Source organism: Ahaetulla prasina, chromosome 3, assembly GCF_028640845.1.
Source record: "Ahaetulla prasina isolate Xishuangbanna chromosome 3, ASM2864084v1, whole genome shotgun sequence".
NCBI lineage: Eukaryota > Metazoa > Chordata > Lepidosauria > Squamata > Colubridae > Ahaetulla > Ahaetulla prasina.
Window position 1 is genome coordinate 175795404 of NC_080541.1, and position 18526 is coordinate 175813929.

General features: G+C 34.7%; 1 protein-coding gene across 3 annotated transcripts in view; it reads left to right on the forward strand.

Moving 5' to 3' along the window:
* Positions 1-1479: 1479 nt before the first annotated feature.
* KIF2C (kinesin family member 2C) overlaps positions 1480-18526 on the forward strand; it is a 29104-nt gene continuing 12057 nt past the window's right edge. For 2 of the 3 annotated variants that reach the window (XM_058177537.1, XM_058177538.1), the window contains exons 1-12: positions 1480-1664; positions 2799-2893; positions 5070-5174; positions 7992-8037; positions 9404-9526; positions 10546-10665; positions 11201-11301; positions 12290-12385; positions 13843-13897; positions 14360-14522; positions 17595-17685; positions 18423-18486. In XM_058177537.1, coding sequence (XP_058033520.1) covers positions 1601-1664; positions 2799-2893; positions 5070-5174; positions 7992-8037; positions 9404-9526; positions 10546-10665; positions 11201-11301; positions 12290-12385; positions 13843-13897; positions 14360-14522; positions 17595-17685; positions 18423-18486 — 1123 coding nt within the window. In that variant the 5' untranslated portion in view covers positions 1480-1600. The remainder of the gene's footprint in view (positions 1665-2798; positions 2894-5069; positions 5175-7991; positions 8038-9403; positions 9527-10545; positions 10666-11200; positions 11302-12289; positions 12386-13842; positions 13898-14359; positions 14523-17594; positions 17686-18422; positions 18487-18526) is intronic. The other variant, XM_058177540.1, reaches the window with a different exon arrangement.

An 18526-nucleotide genomic window follows, 5' to 3' on the forward strand; every position in this document is an offset into this window, starting at 1 on the left:
ATACTGATACAATCCAAATCCCGAGGAAGAATAAATGTGATGAATATTATGAAAGAAAGTGCATCTTTAGTGCTATTTGGTGCATTAGACAATAGTAAGCAATTATGCTGTTTGTTTAGCTTTCATATAGAATGTTGCATGAATCCTGTTGAAGTTTGCAAAATCATTCAGTTTAGTATGAATTCAGCCAATTGTGTGCTGCTCAAAAAACATGATTGAACAAATCATAGCTTAGCACAATACATGAACCTGTCATGCCTAGAAAATCAGCCATAGAATAAGTGGAGAAGCAGAAGCAATGGAAAAAAGCCAGTGTTTTACATAAACAAGATTAATTAACTATTAGAAGTGCAGATGGCAACTATAGAGCTATGAAGCATTTGATAGAAAGACTAATAAGGCTTACTCCTATGTAGACATAACTCTAGCCTATCTAGCTCGTTTTTCTGGTGGAACCAGTTAAAGCATCCCCAATGCATTCAGGGTTTTCAAAATTACAGCCCAAACTTTCTTCCATTTGTTGAAACAAGCGATACTTTCCAGCAACCAGTAGTATTGGTTATGATGTTCAACAAGCCTTAGTTGCAAGTGCTGCTTCTCTCTATCTGCGTCTCCATGGTGATCAGCCTAACAGCAAAAATTAATCAGCTTGTCTGTAATAGCGGGTAGATTCAAAAATCAGAAAAAGATTCTGCAGAGTCACAACAGGCCGGCACAGGAACTTGTGAGCTTGGCAGCCAATTTTCTGATGATATTCTTTTATAGAAACATACTGACTCTAATGTTGGAGCACGTTTGAAAACCACTTACCGTAATTAAAATAACAATGCAACTAAAAAAAATTTTTTATTTCAAGAAAACTGAAAAACTTTTTCATAAATTTTAACATGTCAGAGTTATGTAGGCCTGGAAAGGAGTTATTTGTATTTTAATAAATGTGCTGGCATTCTTTTTCCCCAAAAATGATACTATTAATTTTGACTCCCTTTATTTTTCTCCTGTTTAGGGGCATAAGGACGAATAAAATATGAATAATATTGGTAAAACCAGGGATAATTCTATAAAGACCCCCATTTTTTTTAAAGGTTATAGATCAGGGGTCTCCAACCTTGGTCCCTTTAAGACTTGTGGACTTCAACTCCCTGAGTCGCTCAACCAGCAAAGCTTGCTGAGGAACTCTGGGAGTTGAAGTCCACAAGTCTTAAAGGGACCAAGGTTGGAGACCCCGGTTATAGATCACCAGCCATCAAATGCATCCCCCAAAATATAGATGACACGATTTACAAACAGCACGAGGGGGGACTACCGCTTCCTGTACTGTCTGCACCAGATTTAAATCGACTTTACTATCTTCCCCTCCCAGGCCTCTCTGGGAAATGTAGTTTCAAAGTGGACCGACGAGAGGACCTCCCACTGCATGCTAGGAGATGTAGTTCTGCAAACGTTGAGGTCTCCCGACAGACGTCATTTCCCGGCAGCCTTTTCGGCGCGCCCCATTCAAAGCAGCGGCAGTTGGTTGAGTGCTCTTGAGCGGTACCGGGTTTTGAAAGAGAGGTGGCTATAGTTTGCAGGCGTTCTGAGATTTCTCTGGCAGCGTAGTATGGATTCCAACATTTACAAATGCCTTCAGCCTGGCTTATCGATTAATATTGAGCGCAGCAATGGTGAGTGCCATTGGAGAGGAGAAAGGCGATTTGCTTCGGAGCGTCTTTTGCCTCCTTCCGTAGCCCGGATGTTCTCTGGAGGCTCCACGAGATTAATGCTCAGTGCCTTATTATCGCTTTCCTGCGGGCTCTCATGTCTGTAATGCAGAAGGATGGTGGCCGGGCGAAATTCCAGACTCTTTTCTCCTCCGGGTTCTTCGGGACAGAAGAGTTGTCAAAGAAGCAACTTAAAGGAGTCGTCGGGCCATTCTCCCACTTTGCCCAAGGTTACTCCATGTGGGCTAGCTCCTTGGTGCTTTTTTTAAGAACAGGAGTGGGGAACTATGGGCCTTTGATGACTTGTGGATTTCAACTCCCAGAATTCCTGAGGCAGCCTGGTTGTCTCAGGAATTCTGGGAGTTGAAGTCCACAAATCATCAAGGGGGCCCATCATTTCCCCTTCTCTGTTTTAGAGCTGAAGGCAATGAAATTTCATTTCAATTAGTCTACATTTAAAGTGACAATGAGGTTTTTATTCTGTGATTCCATTCTAACAACCATGTGATAATTTCAACTGAAAATTTCGCTAACTGTATTGGTTTCTCTCTCTCTCTTGCAGAACATACAAAAAATGTGGCCTGTGTAACATTGTTTAATATTCTTAATCTTTGGAGTGCATATTGTTTCAGCTGGAGTTGATAGTAATATAGGTGTCCTGATAACACCAGTAAATAAATGGCTTTTTCACAAGAAGATTCACTACACTGCCTGTGGGGTGAACTGAAAGCATTCAGATTAGTGTTCTAGATTTTACAAGAACTGATTTAATAAGCTAAGGAGTTAAAAATAGGAATGATTGATTCCATGGATAGGAATTCTGAGGGGAAATCCAATTTAGGAAGGTTGAGAAGTCACATGACTGCACTTTGGCCGCTTGGCATCTGATCAATATTTTCCCACCACAATTACAAATTTTGGCCAGAAACTGTCATTTACCTCGTTTCTGATAAAAAAGACTGTGGTCAGTTTTTTTTCAAAAATAAATATTAAGTAACCTGTATGGAAATTTTCCCTCTTATTGTCTAGCCCTTATAGTACTTTTTTTATATATATGTATATATATATATATATATAAATATAAATATAATCTTTTAGGTTCGGTTCATGGTGCAACTATCAAAACTGTAAGTTTGGAAAAAATGACTGTATCTGTAGAATGGACAGAAAACAACAGTCTCAAAGGGAAAGAGGTGAGAATTTGAAAGCATCTATGTATAAAACAACACTTTTAAAGCTATTTAGCACACATTTCTTTCTTAATTCTGAGTTGAGGCCTACCTCGAATCATCTATAAAACAGGCTTATGTAGAATTAGTAAGATGACTCTAACTGGAAATTATTAAATATATATTTCAAGGTTATTTTGAAGCTACTCTTTTCCCTTATTTCTTAATGGGAAGAAGGTTTTTTTCATTCTTTTTGCTGAAGACCAACTAAATAGCAGTTCCCCTAAAAAATGTTGACATTTTCTTTTTGGAAATTTTAAAAGGCAGTGTATTTTAAGAAATCATATAAAAACAGTACATTCCTAATATTGCTTAACAATATAAGGCACTCATAAATGTTTTATGTCAAATAAATTTAAGTACAGTATTCCATGCAGAGACAAAGTCCTTAAAGAAACAGACCTAAAACTTTTAAAAGCCATGGATAAAGTCTCCAGAATTATTTCAAAAGTTGCCACCAAATTTGTAATTTAAATTAAGAAGAAAAAAAATTAAGCATCCTAAAGCGCCAATTTAGAAATAGACTTTATATATCCCTATATATTTTCAGGCAAAACTAAGTAATCGTCATATTTATTTAGCAACATTTCAATATTAATAGTTTGTCATTTGACTCTGATAAGTACATAATATATCTGCTCATGATGAATGTAATAATTGTGTTATAACTGTTACAACATTTCTCAGCTGCCTGTATTACACGTGCAAAAGAGCACTACTTATCTCCCCGCACTACCCCAACTTCTTTATATTTATAAATAATTTAAGTTGGTGAACCTACGTAGTATTCTTTCTTCTTCCTCTTTTCCCCACAACAACAACCTTATAATAGAGACAGAGTGTCAGGTCTAAAATTACCCAGCCAACTTTTCATGCCTAAACAAGGACTAGAATTCAGTCTCTTGGGTTCTACCCTGCTTTAGCCACTAGACTAAACTAACTCTCATATGCAGGACATTGTAATTATTGTGAGAGAAAATAATAATTATTAAATTAAGTATATTTGTTTTAAATATCGAAGAAGTGAAATCTGTATTTGTCTTGGCTACACTTATACATTGTTCTCTTCCTTTTTTTTTAAGGAATGCACCACTAACCCCTAGTGTGATTCCTTATCAGAAATAGATTCTGTTGCATATTAGTGTATGAAGGCAACAAGAATAACTAGTTCTATTATTTGCCCATTGTATATTCTCCAATTGTTGTATAGCTTCCCCTAATTGTGCTGTATGTCATATATCTAAACATATATTTCCTGCTATATGTTATATAATATAGCAGGAAATCTAAAAGCAAAGGGTTGAATTAGTAAGTTGGCTATTTAGGCTACAATTCTAATGTAGTAGTTGGGAATTGTTATCCTTAATATGACAGGATTTATCATCAGGATAAACACAGCTGTGATTAAATTAAATACTGTGTAACCTGCATATGAAACAAATATATATAAAGCTCTTATTAATTTGATATATTGTACACATTAAAATCAGAACCTAACTGCTTTGTTGAACAGTGGGATTTTTCAGAATCTGATATGATACCTGTAGAAGCTGAATTGTTATGTGGAAACTAAGATTCATGTGCTTGCTTTAGGTGGCTTGCAGATCAAGAAAATGGCTGTTAGAATATTGCAGCAGTAGTAATAGGATTGTGATGTCATTCTAAGTTCAAGCAAGTAGACTAGGTGGTCATGACATTCACTGTACTTCTGTAATCATAAAACTGTGAAGGAGAAGTCACCTGCAGAACTTTATTCTTTTTGTCTTGGATAGTGAATATTCTTTTTGTAATGTCAGTCTTTCTTAAAATTAATGTTCAGTAAGTAATAATATTTACACTGTTTTACAATAAATATTAAGAAATCATTAGGATGTAATAAGATTTAAAGCATTTGTGGTCAATGGCTTTCTCACAATCTTTTGAAATATACTACCTCTCATAGAACTGAAAATAATATTGGTGGACAGGTGGGTTAATGCCTTAATATTCAATCACTGAAACAATAATTTTACTGTTTGACTTTTAATGTGCTGTGCCAAGCAAATTACTGATTTGATTCAATTAATGATATTTGAGATTCATACTTAAGCATGCTTTAGATTTTTCGTTCTGTTTTGTGGTTTTTTTTCCCTATTTGAAGATTGACTTTGATGATGTGATAGCAATAAATCCAGAACTCTCTACAGCTGCAGTTGTTGCTGATGTAAAAGAGAGCATTCTAGTTCGGAACAATGTAACTACACAGGTATATTAATCTCAAGTTATTTCTTTGATTCTTGATTAAGTATCATGATATTTAAGCAGTGAATTTACATTATCTATACATGCACACTCCTGGTTTTCATGACATTGTTTTTAGAAATTATGATTTTTCTCTTATCTGCATTTAATTTTTACACATTTTCTCAAATAATGTAGTAAATGAACCTGTGACATATGTTCTAATTGATCCACACTTTCTTGAATTATATGCCTAATCAGGTTTAATTGCTTTTGATGCATTAATTGTGAAACTACTGTGAAATTTCTCTGTGAAATCACTAAGGATAAATTGGTTTTGAACTTATCTGATGCACTTCTATCATAGCTTCTCTCATTTTAACTGATAATCCTGAGTTGCTTATGTTATGCTTCAGCATGTGTTGAGTTTGTTAATCTGAGTCACTAGTGAAGAGCGTGATGTAATAATTGGAGGTGTAATTCTTTACATATTGTCTTGAAGATTTTTTGTGATTATTTTTTTTTACATCTTGCTAAATATTTTTTCCCCAGAAAGAGCTATAGATCTCTACAAACTCACTGTAATTGCAATATCCCAATTATTGCCAGAATATGGGTCAGGGCAGCTTCTAATTGCTGATTTTTAAAGTGGATTATTATAACACAATCTGATTTTGAATTCATTTCAGAAAAAAAGCATTTTAACGTATGCACAATAGACCATCAAATGTAGTCCAAACTGACAATCCAATGAAAAATTGGTTGCAATCAGATTTTATCAGATTAAGTCTTGGAAATGTTTGTAGTACAGTTATATTAAATACTAATTGTGAGAAGGAAACTCAGGTCAATACTTTTTGAGTACAAGATTTCTTAATACATATCTTAATGATTGTTACAATCTGTAAACTAAACCTAGTTTTGTATAAAATGATCCAAAATTGGCGCCTTTTAATTTTACCAAAATTTCAGTATCATTATAATATTTTTAGAATATCAAATCCATGACCTGTTGGGTCATTCTTTCAGAGATGTTCACTTACATCATTCGTGCACCTACTGCACACCCTCCCCACCCCTTGCTTTGCTTCCCTTTCATGCTATACCCCTGCTCAGTTCTCCACAAACCTTCCCCAACCTACACTCCTGCACACCTGTCACACTATCCCCTACTCTTGCCATGTCTCCTTTGCCACATCTACTTCATGCAGTCACTCATACCCCTGCATACCTTCCCCAACTGATGCTGAACATCCCCACCTGATTGGCACCTCTTCCAGACTCCTGCACATCCTGCCCAACCCGTGTGGTACCTATTGCACATCCTCGTACACCCTCATTTACTTACAATACCTCTCTTACATCCTTGTGCAACCTTTTTGACCCAATGTAGTACCTCTTGTGTCCTCTCCTCAGCCCTGTGTGGTGTCGCCCCTGCATACTCCCTCACTTGGCAGCAGCCACTTACCTCCCTGCCAGTCTGGAACTTCTAAATTCCGGCCAGCTCCCACACTGATTTTGTTGGTGGAAAGCTCCTAAGGAGCGTTGGAAATGCTGATCACATGACCACGGCAGTATGGCAGTGCTGAAGCACCTACAGTTTTGCCAAATTTCAATCCCATGGGAGTCATGGGCCCTGGATTTTGGGTCCAGTCTTTAAGTTAGCCCAGTTGAAGCACATTGATTCAAAAATTGGTGCATTGTTTCGCCAAATTGAAGGTTATAAACAGGCAGAGTTTTAGAAGTACATGGGTGCCCAAAACATATACTTAAATCATAACCCTAGTAAATAAAAAGTACATTTTCACAAATAAGCAAAACAGCTGATAGTACATTTGGAATACTATTTATGTTTTGCCAAATGTGTGGAAAGAAAATAAATCAGCTGGAGAAATTTTTGCTCTTCTCTAAGAAATCATATGATTTGTTCAGGAAAGTTTAAATATTTAAATAAATCTTGACGAATTGGCAAACATTTTTTGTAATTATAAAGCACCTACTGTAGTTAAGTTTATGAATATTGGAAGGAGAAATTTTTAACAGAACAGTTCACTAATTACTTTCTACATTAACGCTTTATTTAATTTTATTTTTTGTATTTATCCCAAAGTGGTATAAAACTGGCCTATGTGTTTCCAGTTTAGACTTCTAAAGAGCAACTGTTGACTAAACTAAAATATAAACTATCTAGTATAGTATATAGACAGATTCTAAACAGTTAATAATAAATAATTTATTATTAGCTGTGTAGGTAAGCATTTAATATCAAAAAGCATGTATACTGGTATTCAGTGTATCTTGTAAATACAATTTGGGGCCTCCTTAGATGTTGCAGTCTCTTTCTTTAATTTCTTTAGCTGGCCACATTGGCTGTTTTATTCCTCCCTGGCTAGAAATTTGTCTAAATGATATAGAGAGCACCAGATTCCACTCTAATATTTTTATCAGCCTTATTTATTTAGATTTATTTAGATTGTCAATTGTTTCTAAAATTTCCGATCTATCTTCAGAACATAAATGCTTTTTTTCTCATATTCAAGATCATGTACTTCAGCCATCAAGTTTCTTAGTTTGTAGGCGATAAAGGAATTCTATGCAGGCTCAGAATTCCCTACAGTTGGCTGAATGGGCCAGTGAAAAAATAGTTTGCCCTCTTTCCTCCTCCCCCACAATCAACTTCTTCACAACCAACATAAAAGCATCACCCAGTAAAACAATTTTTCAAGAGAGTGATTTTCATTGTTGGTGTGTTTTCCATTTGTTTTCAGCAACACACTCACTCTTACACATACACACACACTTTTGTTATTTACTAAATTTGGAACTTTTTGCTTCATTTTAGAGACAAAATCGCAGAACTATTTCAAAAATACCCGGTCCCAGAGAAGGTAAAAATATTTTAATTCCATAAATATTACGAATAGTTCCAATCTTCTGTTCTGAAAATGATTTCCTGCAGCTAGTCATGTGGCACATGATCAGTAACAATAAAATATGTAAGCCTCTTAAATTAAGAGTTTTATTACAATTTCAACATCTCAACCATTTGTGCACATTAATTCCCTGTGCATATTCAATATTTTTTTGAGAAGATCTATATAGCTATGTCCACGTCCAAGCATAGATTTGGACAAGCATTTTAATTTTAGTATTTTCCCAAGTTTTCACAACTGCAATTTAGTATGACAGCAACAATATCACTCCCACTCAGAATGTGTAATAACAATATGATTGTTCACTACTACTTAAACCATTGATTTATTTTTATATTACACTGCAATAATTTATTTTCTTAAAAGCTAGAGCTTTTAAAAAGCTATTCTAAAGATATAATACAGAATGATTAATCTTTTCAACAAATGATCTTAATGCCCAAATTCATATCCCTTGAGCAAATCTCCACTTGCTTAGTAGGATTTTCCTTCTGCTTTGTACCTGTATAATCTGTCAGCAGTGTTTGTTTTGTTGATGAAACAATCTAATAAATCTTCCAATTAAACAATAATGATATTTTGTTTCTACCACATATTATGTGACTCTTGTGATATGATATGGACATAAGAAACAAGGAAAATTGCGTTTAGGAATTCTCTATTGATTTGACCTTGATCAAAGGTTAATTCCATTTTGCTTCCCTCCCATCCCTGCAAAGCATGATACCATTAAGAGTATTTTATGGTTCTTGAACTTCATCCACTTCCAGTTCTTGTCTTCAGGCATAAAGTTGAGGATTTTTGCTCATTTTTAAAATCTTTAGTTGATTAACCATATCATATTTCTGACTGGTGTTTTAAATGTACATACAGTGTATTTCATAGTAAGCCATGTTTTCAATGCTCATAATTATGTTGTTATTTGAGCGTTTTAAATAGAAAAGTAAGTTTTTGAATAGTTAAATGCACCTTTAGTAATGGAATAACATAAATTTAACCCCCAAGATATGTGTGTTTCTGAGAGTTACAACTGTTGATTCTGGGTCTTCAAATGCCAATGCTCAGTTTGATTCAAGAACAACAAAACCCATAAAAATGACTTGTAGGAAAATTAAATTGTTCCACATTTTTGCACACATGCATAGTAACTTGTCATTTGAATAGTGACTATATGTTAGATTGTTTAGATCCCATATACTCTGACATCAGCTATATCCTCCCCACGTTCACAGTCTTAAATTTATTTCACTAAATCAATTTCTATTTTGGCTTCATACTGTTAAGTTGCTTCCTAGCAATATTTTGTTCTTACTTTGCTTAGCACCGAGGTTCCAAAGTAGCAAAATGTCGGTCATAGCAGAACTACCAAACAGTCCTCTGGAAAATGATATGGAGGTAGAAACTTCTGCTTCTGTACCAACTCGAAGCCAATCAGCTCTTCCTGGTGAGTTTGGATTAGTATACGTAATCTGACTATATACTTAATTAATGCAAGTAAACTGGAGAAAGGTATTGCTCATTTCTCAATGTTGAAACATCTTATAAATGAATGTTTATGGCTATGAATGTTACCCTAAATATTTGAAAATGGATTGACATTTTAATCTAATGTCAACTCTGTTTACATTGTAATTGCAAAACTAAACATTTGCTTCTATTGTCTTAATCAGATATTTTGTATCAAGTAGTTTGGCATAATTTTGTTTGAACTGGAAGGCTGCACAACACTGCTGCAACTACACAGTTAGTTTAGTGAAATGGCAGTTTCATTTGTCTTCCTAATTTGAATCCTATAATTTGGTGGATAACTTTTATAGCCAACTAGCCAATCGTTGGCTATAGTCTTCATTGATTTGGACCTGACATCTTCCTGAATATGACAGATACTTCTTACATCCGGGATATAACTCATTACTCTCTGAACCTCTATGACAGATGTCATGTTTTGGACAGTCTCATTTCATACAGGATCACAATCACCCAAATGTGATCTTGTGTGTATATGTATGCATAAATGCACACACATATACAAATATATACATTACAATCTTGTGACATTGAAGACAGATGGAATTCTTCCAGGATTTGACTTGCAAATTTTAAAGTGAAAAAAGTTCAAATTGTAGGTTTTTAAAATGTTGAGTCTATGTATGCCATTAGGTGTCACTTTGGTTCAGAAGAATGTTGAGAAAATCTGGGGAAAATATATAAATAAAAATAGTGCCACAAGAGTATTTTGGACTAAATTCTAGTGGCTTTAAGCAAATGTTTGAGTACCATTTATTTAATATTTTTTCTATTATTTTAATAAATTAAATTCTGGATATCAATTTGACAATGAGTCAAGGGAGAAATTGGAGGCCCTTATATTTTTCTTTTCATCTGAATTAAATATTATAAGTCATGTTATTTTTTATGCTGCCTTGGCTATTGTTTTTAACCAGTAGCTTCTTTCTTCAACAGTTGTACGACCTCGAACTCGAAATAATTATTCTTCTGATAGATGTAGTATACAACCTAATGGTAATGAAGTGACAGAAGAACCTCCACAGTCTCTCAGAATTGTGTCTGCTGCCATTCAAGGTAGAAGAATGGTGTTTAGGTTTACTTTATAATTCCTTAATTCTATCTTTTTAGTAAGCAGTATTCAATCTGACAGAGAGCTTCTGTTTCTGTCTTCTTTATGGAGCTAGTGAATTGATAATCGAGTATGTTAATTAAAGCTTAGCTTTAAGTTGGATTGATTTTACCAGTCAAAATGAAAAACAAATTCAGCTCTGAAATGTGGAGTATTACCTCACAAATTGGAAATATACTCAGTTGACCAATTCAGTCTGTTAAATGGTAGTAATAAGTGGGGCTACTGGTCATGCTGTATGAATATATAAATTTTAACCTACATATCCTATATTAGAAGTTTATTATTATTATTAGTATTATTAGTATTATTAGTATTATTAGTATTATTATATTTATATTTATTAATTGCTATTTTCTTTAAGGTTAATAAAATGGTAAATTTTTCAGTTATTCAGGCCATCCTGAAAATGTATAGTAGATAGAACAGCAGTTTTGAATTTAGTTTGTTTTTTGTCAGTAATAATACTGCTTTCTCTAGCTCGGAGGAAATCTAATATTGTAAAGGAAATGGAAAAAATGAAAAATAAGAGGGAAGAGAAAAGAGCCCAGTTTTCTGAAATAAGAAACAGGCGTGCACAGGTAAAAATATGTTGCTTAATTCTTCAATTAAATGTTCTATGTGATGTTTCATTTAACAATTGAATGTGTCAGTGTCTAAGGTAACAAAAAATACTTTTGCACTCATGCAAAATATTTTGTGTTTCATGCATATTTTCAATAAAAAATAATTCTGCATTCAGTGACTAATGTCCAGTACTATAATTCCACAAACAGAGGTAGTTGCAACTGATAGGATGTTCTCTAGCTATAAGGACTGTACAACACCAAACATTCTGGAAAATTAATCTTCCGTATTAGAAGTAGTATTTAGTGTTGTCAGGTGAAGAATTCAATTGTTCAATTCAATTCAATTCACCACCCCACAGCATCAGAATTAGTGTGACAGGGGAAATAGAACATTCTACAGTACTTTGTGATACTTTTTGGAACATGTGGCGGGTCTTTTTGCACTGTACTGACTATACTTCTGGGAAAAGGTTTATGCCTAATATATGTTGCAGTAATATATCTAGGAATGCTGACTTCTTTAGATCAGCCATTTCCCAACTTTGACAGCTTCCAGATGGGTGGTCTTCATCTTCCAGAATTCTCAGCAATGGCTGTGGTGGTTGTGAAATTCTAGGAGTTGAAGTCCATACTTCTGGAAGTTGCCAGAGTTGGGAAATTCTACTTTAGGCCAAGGTCTATAAAGTCCTGGCCTTCCAGATGGTGATGCATTGTCATTCCAAGCATTGCTTATGATTTGCCAAACTGTTTAATGAGAACTGGGCTTCGGCAACATCTGCTTTATCATTTGTACAAACAGACTGAATTATTTACCTGACATAGCTTTTATAAAGGAGACTACAGTCCAAATAATACAACAGATAACTTCTAGCTGGAATTTTTGCTTAATTTGATTTTCTATATTCTCTCTATTTTCAAATTAGCACTTTATATAGTTAAGAGGGGGGAAAATTGGGTCCTTGGTTGTCACTAATCCAAGATGACCTATTTTATCTTACAGGAATTTGACAGTAATTGTCCAAATTGGGATTTTGCACGAATGGTTAAAGAATATCGAAATACTATTAATTGCCAATCATTATCAATGACTGATCCAGTAAGTAAAGATATGTAAACTATCTTAAATGTCTTTATTATTCATATTTACAAATAATTAATTTAAAGAGGAAAAATTAGCAATTAGGTTTCACTAGATGTAGGAGATGACCAGACTGATAGATGGGTCAAACGTCATTAGTCCCTTCGTGCCCACAAGAGATCTAAGTCCAGCCCACCTTGAATTCCTTTCTATTCATAACTCCCACTAATTTCCCTTGACAGTTAGTAGTTCAGATTCTTGTAGGGAGCTTTATTTATTTATTTATTTTTCGCATTTTTATACCGCCCTATCTCCCTAGAGACTCAGGGCAGTTTACAGCCAGATAAAAGATACATATAAATACAAAATAAAACATCAATTAAAAAACTTATTACATAAGGCCGAATATTTAAAAATAGCAATACAAATAATAAAACCCCCTTAAAACCAAATTCAAAATTTAAAATTCTAGTCCAGTCCTGCGCAGATAAATAGATGTGTCTTAAGCTCGCGGCGAAAGGTTCGAAGGTCAGGAAGTTGGCGGAGTCCTGGGGGAAGTTCGTTCCAGAGGGTGGGAGCCCCCACAGAGAAGGCCCTTCCCCTGGGTGTCGCCAGTCGGCACTGCCTGGCCGACGGCACCCTGAGGAGTCCCTCAGGCAGCTTAAGCTTGCAATAAATATTTATACTCATTTGAACAGCCTGAATCTCCTGGTTTCACCAGCACTTAACATTAGACCTATTTTTAATTTTCTTTACAATATTTGCTTATCTGCTTTGCCCAGATAAGTTATGTGAAAGAGCAACTGAAATCTTTATAATTTTGGTTGCTCTGATACATAGGAGTAGAGGAAACTAACAGAATCGTTATATTCAGCATTCCTCAGATTTAAATTTCAGAAAAAGATTCTTGAGCATATATTATCTGATGCTGTGATAATATATAGGGAGTTTTCTTAGATTTCATGATGTTTTGAAAGAACTAATTTTATTTTAAATTAAAATCTTCATTACAGTGACATTACTATTTTCAATCTCTGTTCATAATAATAATAATATGTTTTTAACCTGCTTTTATATATAAAACTCAAGGCAGTGAACATACCTTATATTCCTGCTTATTTTTCCTCACAACAACCTTGAGATTCACATTTTGTGGTCATGTAGAGTTTTTAACAAAGTGATGAGTTTTTTTAATGCTTTTTGTTCTTAAAACATGCATGGATTCTGGAGTGCCACCTCTGTGTGTGTGTGTGTGTGTGTGTGTGTTTTTATCAAAAAAGTCAAGATGATGGCCACAACTACATAATCAAAACCCTGGTTCTTTTTGATATGTATCATAAAAAGATGGCAGACACAGCTGTGCCTGCAATCTTAACTTTTTTGATATTCCCTTTCCTCATGTGGACAACCCTGAGGAATTAGGAGAAAAATTGTCTGACCTTATCCCTTAATGCAAACTGCAATCTTCTTTTAAGATAGAAGAGCATAGAATCTGTGTCTGTGTGAGAAAACGACCCTTAAATAAGCAAGGTAAGATGACATTCAGTACTTAGCAATTCACATTTCAATTCACTATTGTTCCTCATAACGGGTTCTTTGTTTCTTTAGCTGTTATGCGTTGGAAGCTAGCATACCATTATTGACTTAAAATATCATTTTAAAGTAATGTCAAACGAAAACAGGAAAACAGGGAAGAATACATTTCAGTATTAATAGACCTTTTGAACAAACCTTGGGGGTGCAGTGCATAAGAGTTATAATTTATCACATCTAATTTTAATTATCCTATCACTTTGAACTGAAACAAACTTCTTTCTTTAAATATTTTTCTTACACTTCCCATAGCAATCATAATTTTGCCCCCAAAATTCTGTACAAACTTCTGCAACAATAATCATGCACACTATTGTCTTCTTAGCACTTTTAAATGCTTGTGGGGTTCACAAAGTCCTATTTCATGGAACTTTTTTCTTCTTTTTTCCTTGTTAACAGAACTTGGAAAGAAGGAATGTGATATAATCACTGTTGTTAGCAAAAACAGCATCCTGGTGCATGAACCAAAGATGAAGGTGGATCTGACAAAATATCTTGAAAACCAGCCTTTTCGATTTGACTTCTCATTTGATGAAAAAGCTACCAATGATATGGTTTACTGGTAATGCATATTTTTTCTCCTGGCAGAACAGCGACACTTTGCAAAGTTAACAATAGATACTGAGGACTATATCATACATGATGCTTTCTGAGTGCTATGCTGCCAAAGAGACTTTGTGGAATAAGAATTTTGCTCTTTGTATTTGCTGTTATACACATACCTTTTTTAAAAAAATCATTTCTTATCCCTATAGGTGGCATGTTTCTTCCTCAATCTCAAGTCCTCTATGAGAGGCCTGGGAGTTTGAGAGTTTTGCACAGTATCTTAGCTGTTCCTAGCATTGCACTCTTCTGGATAGAGAGCTCTGCTGTTGTTCTTGGGATCTGTTGGAGCCACTCCCTCAATTTAGGAGACACAGCCCTTGAGTGCTTCTACTACCACTGGGACCATTTTAATTTTTTCTTTCCATATTCTCTCTAGTTCTTCCATCAGGCCCTTCTCCACCTTCACATACTCTTTCCTTACATTGCTGTCCCTTGGCACTGCTATAATCTATCATTTTTTACTTGTCTCCCATATTTTTGTCTTAAATCTTTTATTCCTTCTACTTCGAGGTTTATAGTCTGAATCCATAATTTAATTGTTTCTCCTTGCCCTGACCTTTCTCACTGTTTAATTTGAAAGCTTTCTGTTTTAAATCCTATCTTTTCCCCCCAAGCCTCTTCCTGTTCTTCCCATTTCTTTTTTAAATCTTTTAAAGTGTTTTCCCCCTGTTTCAGTTCCTCAATCCTTATTAATTTTAAGAGTGTCTTCACCTTGTTATCTTCTTTTTGCTGGTTTCTCAATTCTAATTCCCCTTCTATTCCAACAGTAATTCCATTCTTTCTTTCTTGTCCTGGTCTTTCCTCCTTGTCTCTTGTATACAATTTTCCCATCTTCTATCTGTACGATCAAATATTTCCACCATGTCCTTGTGCAGTTCCAGTATAAGGTCCTTAATGCTTTGAATCATTGACTCCATTCCTTTTAAATCTCCACAATCGTCATTTCAGAAATCAAGCCTCCAAGTCAAATTTTAATGTCTCATCAATGTTCAATCACATCAGTTAGTTACTTCAGGGATCCTCTACTCCTCAAGTCGTTTTTATATATCCAATAATATTCAGGGGTCTCCAAATGCAAAATTTTATTTAATATTCCAGTCTCCAGTGGTGAACGGGTAAATATGTATAGTTCAATAGTTATTTTCATTTATTTCAATCTTTACTCCGAAGTTGCAAAAATTCACTTTCATCAGCAGATGGCGCTCTTTGCTTCACTCTACTGCCTCTCTGCTTTTATTTTGATAACTCCGATTTATTTATCTTGTTTGTTTTAAATTATAAATCCAATACTTAAAGCAAATTATTTGAAGAAAAGGTGGGGTTATAGTTCCAGCATCTTAATACACCTTCTCAATAACACACCTTTACTTTGAAGGATTCAATTTCCAACTTAATTTTCTTTTTAAACAAATATTTACTTTTTAAATTTCCAATATGTTTTTTCACAATAATTGCATACCACGGTAACAAATCATTCTAAAATATATTCCCCTTGGATTTTGGGGGGGTCAAGCTTCAGCAATAAATCTTTTCTCACCCAGATGACACATTGTTCACCATATCTCTCCTCCTGCACAAAATTTATTGTTTCTGGCTTCTCCCCGGTTTCATGGCAGCCATTTTGACTGCCGCTGCTCCTAGCTTCAGATGAGGGAGTTTTTCCGAGTCAGGGAGGGGAGATGTGGCTCCCCTCAACCTGCAAAAACCCTTTGCTTCACCACCCCTATAGGGTGGCTATGGCTTCGAATGAAGCTCCCAACAGGGAGACCTCAGAACAGGGCCGCGGACCTCGCTTCTGAAGGCGCTGAAAGTTCAACCGAAAGTCCATTAAGTCTTATTATATCCTTCTATAATTCCACCTGCTGACTATCCTCTCCCTGAGTTGCCTTAATCGTAGGCTCTAACATCTTTTTTTTGGAGAGTGGAGGAAGTATACACTGCTGTTATTTTTGATTGTGCAGCCAATTATGTAGCATCTCCAGGATAAACAGCAGCTGTAGTGTATATCGGTTTATTGGTTTGAGTTATGGTAATAGTGGGGATTATTGTGAGGGCTCTGTTGGCATCTTTACCTGATTGACCAAGTATCTTGCTCCTATGTATATTTAATCTGTAAATTGTTAGTATTTTTATTATATATATATATAATAAAATATATAATGTTGCTGCAGTGGTCATGTGAAAAATTGTCATGTCACTTTTTTCAGTTCTGTCAGGACTACTTGTATACATATGTATCTATTATGTAGGCTTTGCTGACATGGGCTTTTCTAGTAAATACAATAGAAATGTTGCCTGTACACTCACATACATGAAAGAGTCCAGATTAAACTTTAGAAGTACCTGAAACTTTTGCAGCATGCAGCTACTTCAATGCTTTGAAGAGGGGTGTTTTACCTGTGTTAATGTGTTTGTAAAGTTTTGTAAACATTTTGAATATTTCCACAGCTGCATTTTGCAATAATTGTACATTCTGGAATTATAGAGCAAAACTTCCCATTAAAATACAACTAATGTGTTTCTTTTTTTTTTTTTTTTGTTTACATTTATACCCCGCCCTTCTCCGAAGACTCAGGGCGGCTTACAGTGATTTTCATAATCATGCTTTGACATAGAGATGGAGCTGTTTTAAATGTTTATTTGGAAGTGACAGAAATTAATTTCCCATGGATCCATCGGCAACCAATGTTTCTTGAATTCCCCTTTTTTTGCCCGTTGGAGGATAGTGAAAATTGTCCATACTTAGTGGAGGATGTCTGGCAATGGACCTCACTTTGCTTAGAAGGAAATTCTGCTCTTCAATGTGCTATCCTACTTTCTGTGTGTAAAACAATAGCAGTTGAGTTTACTAAAACAACTATAATTACAGTGTTGACCTTTGTGGACTTGTGATCCTGAAAATGTCTAAAATTTTGATTTGTATCAATATTTTATTGACCACAGATTAATTGCTGCTGATAATATTTTACAGATTGCTTTTTATAGTTTCATTCATTGATGTTTTCTATTTGTTCTTATGCTTGGTCAGGTTTACTGCTAGACCACTTGTACATACTGTTTTTGAAGGAGGGAAGGCTACATGTTTTGCCTATGGCCAAACTGGTAGTGGAAAAACTCATGTAAGTATTGGCTTCTGTTATATTTTTAATTTTCATTTCCCTGAATTAGTTAATAACTTGACTCAAACAAGAAGTCTAAACTATTTCTAAATGGTTATCTGAAAAATTCTTGACTTAAAAACATGCTACTTTTACAGTAGTTTATGAGTGCAAACTTTATGAAATTGGAAACACATCATATCTACCTTGAATTTTGAAAATGGAATGCTTGAGTTGTATACTTAACCCCCAGATAATCTGTAGATGAACAATAAAATATTTTATTTTAGCTTACTAAAATTTGTCTGTAGTTAGTAGAATTAAGGACGGATAACCTCTTCTAATTTCAGCCCATAGTGTATTGGTGTGGGAGGGGGAACAGATTTTGATAAATGGAAAGCCAAATACATTTGGAATTATTTATTAATCTATTATTCCTATGCAGTAGTCCTGTAGTATGATTAGTACTAGTAGCATTTTTAGTAGTACTATGCTTATGTATATAAGAAAGCTTCTATTTCAAGATATAAAGACATGATTGAATGATGACTGAAATTTGCAAATTTGAAACACTCATACTTTCATTTATCTCCTTACAGAAAAGTAGGTGTAAAAGTACTTTTTGAACAAGTTATTAAGTTGGGTAGTATTGGCAGTAATTAAATTCTAATCTGTTTGCAAATAATCAAAGTGGCAGATAATGAGATTCTCGTTCAACTGTTAAGAACATGTTTTCTAATATATGTTCCTTTTTTTAGACTATGGGAGGAAACTTCTCTGGGAAAGTACAGAAGGCCTCAAAAGGAATATACGCTTTTGCATGTATGTACTATCACAATTTGAATATTTTAAAAATTAAATC